The 5,000-nt window shown below is 39.4% G+C and overlaps 1 protein-coding gene across 1 annotated transcript in view; it reads right to left on the bottom strand.

Annotated features, from left to right (window-relative positions):
* The window catches only part of LOC138003170 (collagen alpha-1(IX) chain-like), an 8,546-nt gene extending 5,328 nt beyond the window's left edge, over window positions 1-3,218 (bottom strand). The window contains exons 1-2 of the mRNA XM_068849135.1: window positions 2,898-3,218; window positions 688-1,119 (exon numbers count right to left, since the gene is read on the bottom strand). Coding sequence (XP_068705236.1) covers window positions 688-1,119; window positions 2,898-3,144 — 679 coding nt within the window. The 5' untranslated portion in view covers window positions 3,145-3,218. The remainder of the gene's footprint in view (window positions 1-687; window positions 1,120-2,897) is intronic.
* Between the last annotated feature and the right edge of the window lie 1,782 nt (window positions 3,219-5,000).

The following is a 5,000-nucleotide window of genomic DNA, read 5'->3' as shown; positions in this document are numbered from 1 at the left end:
CAACGTAATTTGTAATTTGTGAAAGTATATATATATATATTTTTGGATCATGTCGGTGCAAAAAGTTGACTCCAGACGACTCCAAGGATTGGTCCTCAGGACCGCAATAAACATTCTGTTTTCAGAAGAAACCTTCTTTTGGAAAGGAACTCTCTCCATAGAGAGAACTGAACCAAAGGAATGAATCTAAATTATATTAAAATATTATCTTGATTGATTCTACCGTACATAGATTGAAAACTGACAGCTCGCGTTTCAGTTCTGAATAAGACCTACGAATATTCAAGGACAAGTTTGAAAAGGACTAATCGTTCAACACTCCCCGAGCACTGGGATGTAATTACTCACTTTTGGTTTCATTCTCTAAACTGAAGACTTGACAAGGCATTTTATTACTATATAGTTTCGTATTACACCATGGTGTATGTTATAGCTTGGGTGGTGAATGATCCACTGGGAAAAGTTATCTGGCCTTTGAAGAACTGCGCCCTAGTACCCGAATGTTTGGATCTGCGTTGCTTGTGATCATGACTCAACTCAGTAAACGAAATTTCACCCTACACCTTGAAAAAATCATCACTGTTAAAATATATAAATAAATAAATTATAAATAAATGAATAAAGACATAAATACATAGATAAATAAATGAATAAGTAGATAAATAAATACGGATAGTTGCTTAATACCTATTTCAAACTTGCCAGTAACACCCGGGTCTCCTTTTATTCCCCGTAATCCTCGAACACCAGTTTCTCCTTTTGCCCCCTTGTCGCCTTTTGGACCTTGTATAGCTTTAGGAGCTGGAAGTCCTGGAGGTCCCTGGTCGCCTTTGATCCCTTGGAGTCCAGTGTCCCCAACTTCACCCTTTGGACCCTCAGGACCAGGCTCCCCTTTGGGACCTTGGAATCCATCGAATCCATGCGATCCCGGTTCGCCTTTGATGCCCGGTAGTCCCGGATCTCCTTTCGGACCCCTGGGGCTCGGTAGGCAAATTAAACTTTTGGAATGGCAAAGCCTGGTGATTTCTTCACGAACTTTTCCTAAAGTGATAGGAACTTGAGAACTTGCTGTCGCACTGCGACGAGAACGTTTCCCAGTGGATCCAGGGTGATCGACCTCTGGCCAAAGTCAAATACACAACATATTAGTTTACTGTATATGTTATTGTTGAAGTCATGACATCTCCGCAAATGTGCTAGCTTAAAGGCGCTGTTACACTGTGCAATTTTTCCAACTTTTGACAACGGCCGAAAACGTTGCGAGACCAGTCGGAGAAACCGTTGCGGAAAGTAGAATTAAGTTATACTTCCCACAACGGTAGCAACAAGTTTTTTTTTCCAGCATTGCGCAGTGTAACATCTGTCCTGCAACTTGTGTCGCAAGGGTTTGCGGCACCAGCCAATGAAATATTTCTTTAACCTCAGGCGATCGTCGAAACGAGACAAGTTGCATGAAACGTTGCTCAGTGTGTCACCAGTAAACAACTTGTTTCGTAATGTGAGAGGGTGTGTAGAAATGGTGTTGCGAGAAAAGTAGCACAAAAAATGGCATAGTGTAAGAGTGCCTTTAAGAAAGATTAGAACAAAGTTTCACTTATCTTTAGTATCCTTAGAGGCGATCAAATACAGCTAATTACATCAGAGGAAGTTTGATAGTTGCACAGACTTGTAACGATTTGTTATTGACTTGATCTGTGGTTTGGAATTATCATTGATTAAGAGCTTGGTTTGTCATTCTATTAGTATGTGGCCAAAGGTAATATGTTGTGGAGCACCTAAAGCCAATGATAGTAAAGGTCGAATGCTTCGCTTTTAGCTTAGTACAGTAATTGTGGCGCACATACTCCACGCATCCATTTTTGAAATGGTTAACTCTCTGGTATGAAAGATATATTACCCAATGAATGAAATCAACTATGGAAAGTAAAGGGACATCGCTACGTAAAGGGGGACTTATCTTAATTAGAACTGGAACTTGATTTCAGGGCTGGAATTTGAAGTTCCCAAAATTTATAGCTGAAACTCACTTCAGTGGGCTTTTCGCCAAATTCTCCTTCCCGCTTATGCCAGCTAACTTGTCTAAGCGCAAAAATTGTAAAATGACCCTTTGAAAGGGAATTATTTTCCCCGTTTCCAATCATTTATTAGGTGGTGATTTGTAAAAAGGATTGTTTCTGAAGATCGTTACGGAAAATGTCATAAACATCGCATCCGATTGAACAGTTACTTCACGAAGTACGCTGTTGGGTTTCCGTGAGTTATTATTGCGTATCTCTAAATTTATTGGATTCAAGCGCTGCTTCAAGATCAAGTTCTGTCATATAAAGCAACGTAACTATTCCTCCACGTCACGTTTATTGACAGGAGAGGGCGTACAACGTAGTTTGCTTTAGAAACTTCTAGGGATGAAGTCGGTTCATGGTGTCTTCACTGGCGTCTATTTCTTCAGTTTCTCGTCGTAGGCATAGAAGTAATAGACCAGCCGTAAGTTATTGCATTATTGCGTATGTACAAGAAAAATACTGAAATACCCTGTTAACAGAAGGCACTACGATTTGCGTCCATCAAATTCGCTTTTAAAAGAAAACAAGATACCAAATGGCTAAAGATAAAGAAAAAAAATTCCTGGCGCGGTGACGTTTACCTCCGGACAAACTTGTTTTTTTTCGCGATGTTTTGCAAGGTATGTAGAACCCACACAAAGAGCGAGCACTGGTGCCGGACATTTCATTTATCCAGTGAATGTGCAAACATAGCCGTTTTACCTGGTTAAGCTCCTCAGTGACAGAGGAAAACGGGAAATTGATAAACATCTTCACAGCTGGCGGGATATCGCGAGGTAAGGCAGTTGAAAAAATAGTGGACTTCCAAGGAATCGGAATAATCGGAAATCTTACCTTGAGTGTGATCTGTGTTTCCGGTGTTTTCATACTCAGCTGAATTTTTCACCATAGCCTTAAGATGTTCGACCTCTTGCCAAAGACTAATTTCCAGCTCTTTGACTTGCCGTTCAACGGAATGATTACGTATGAACAGAACAACAGCCAAACAACTGGCAAGAAAAGACAAAATGCAAAAAATCACGAGAAGACTCGGTCGTGATTTATAACAGGATGACTTGCTTTCTTTTCCAGGGCCTTCCATATTGCTATACGTCTTTGGAACTACAATTGTAGGTACTGCTGGTACAGCGGGCTGAACCCTACTAACTTTGTGTCAAATCATCTTTTATGCTTGCTTCTGAGACTATTAAATTTCACTATATGATAACAGATCCAATCTTTATGCGTTTTAAACAGATTAAGTGCTGAAAACAGAAAACACATTTAAGGAATTCATTACATGCCGAATTAATGGAAACAATGGGGGTATTAAGCCGGATATAGATGAAAGTTACAATTTTAACAGAAAAAAAACATAATAATAAAGTAACTTTGGTCAGACCGCTCCGTCATATAATTATTTTCTCTTTTACATTTTCGTTTTTTCCTTTTGGATGGAGACCGACAACGGAAATGGAACACCCACACGTTTCCGTGGGCACAGGGCATAAGAGAGGATACAGCTTTGTTTAACACGATCATCTTCTTTCAGCCATTGATATGAGTGATTAGATCAGGTCGGTAAACAGGAAATGATCAAAAATTGATAATTAAACGACGACAGAATCGGAAGTTGTAGCTGAATTCTTAGTGTTTCGTTTATACACGAGGCTCTATACAACAAATAGCAGTTCTAGTTTGACGACTGAACGGTCATATTTGCGTTAGAAAGTTGTATTATGGGTCCTATTTATAGTTCAGACTTTAATGTAAGGGAAGAGGGTTCACGGCTCTGTGGTATATCATGTACGGCGTGGTTGTGACGGTCTTTCTTGCAAATAAATTACCTTTGTTGCAGCCCACTTCATCATCAGTCAAAGGCAGGATCTTCATTGGCACTGGTGTTAAATTGCAACTATTTTAAGCTGACCTGATGCTTGCTCCCTAACAATTCTTCAATTGACTCCTGGGGTTATAAGGAAATCAACCACACACTTAAGTGGAACACCCCCAAATTATCTAACCGTTAGCGTTCTTCGCTTTACTTGAAAACACTTAAATGTCCACATCCAAGCTTAACTTAACACTGATGCTTTATAAATTGGATAAGTATGCTTTCACGGATCATTCTGTTCGCTGATTGTTATCACCTTCGCTAAGTTGTATTCTCAAGTCGAAACTTGTCTGAGAGCTCCATAATTATTCCCATCATAGAACTCTATCCGTTGTCATGATAAAATTTGTAAAATTTGTACCAAGGAGAAAGGATCACGTCGAAGAACAAACTAAAGGTGGTCTTGCGTCGGTAGAAAGTGAAACATGAAAGTACTTTACAAAGGTAAAATAGCCGCCGTTAGAAAAAATTGTGAGCTAACATCCGATCTTAATTTAAGCTCCTCTTCATGAGCGAATTCCTCAACTCGCTCTGCTCCCTCTAATTCCATGACAAGACATAAATACGCAGGGATTCTTAACGCAAGGTGTCCTAGGCTATTTAACTAAGGCCATTAATGTTTACAACCAATTCCTCTTGAAACTCTGGAATTACCTATTCAGAAATCCTTAATCAGCCATACAGATTTGTTTTTTCAACCCACAGCTGGTGTGAATGGAGTTAGCCTGTCTACGTGACCCGAAACTTTCAAGCAATAAATTTTTCGCACATCAATGCTGGAACCCGACCAAATATGTTGGATCGCAAAAAAATAAATTAGTTAATTAATTAAAAAGTAAAAAATAAAAAGTGCATCATGTGAGTACATGAAAACGTTGAAAGCATTTAATGATGATTCCTTAAGGGTCTTAAACCCTCACCCTATTTAAGGAACAATCCAACGAAAATTGATAGGCCCAAATCCGAAAAATGACACCCTATGCAAGAGAAGAACAAAACGTTGCGTGACGATCCAAATAACGACTAACCGCCACGCAAAAACACAATCTTTTTAAAATCGCTTT

The sequence above is a fragment of the Montipora foliosa genome, chromosome 5 (assembly GCF_036669935.1).
Source record: "Montipora foliosa isolate CH-2021 chromosome 5, ASM3666993v2, whole genome shotgun sequence".
Taxonomy (NCBI): Eukaryota; Metazoa; Cnidaria; class Anthozoa; order Scleractinia; family Acroporidae; genus Montipora; species Montipora foliosa.
The sequence above is the reverse complement of the archived record's forward strand: the minus strand, read 5'-3'. Positions and strand labels throughout refer to the sequence as shown.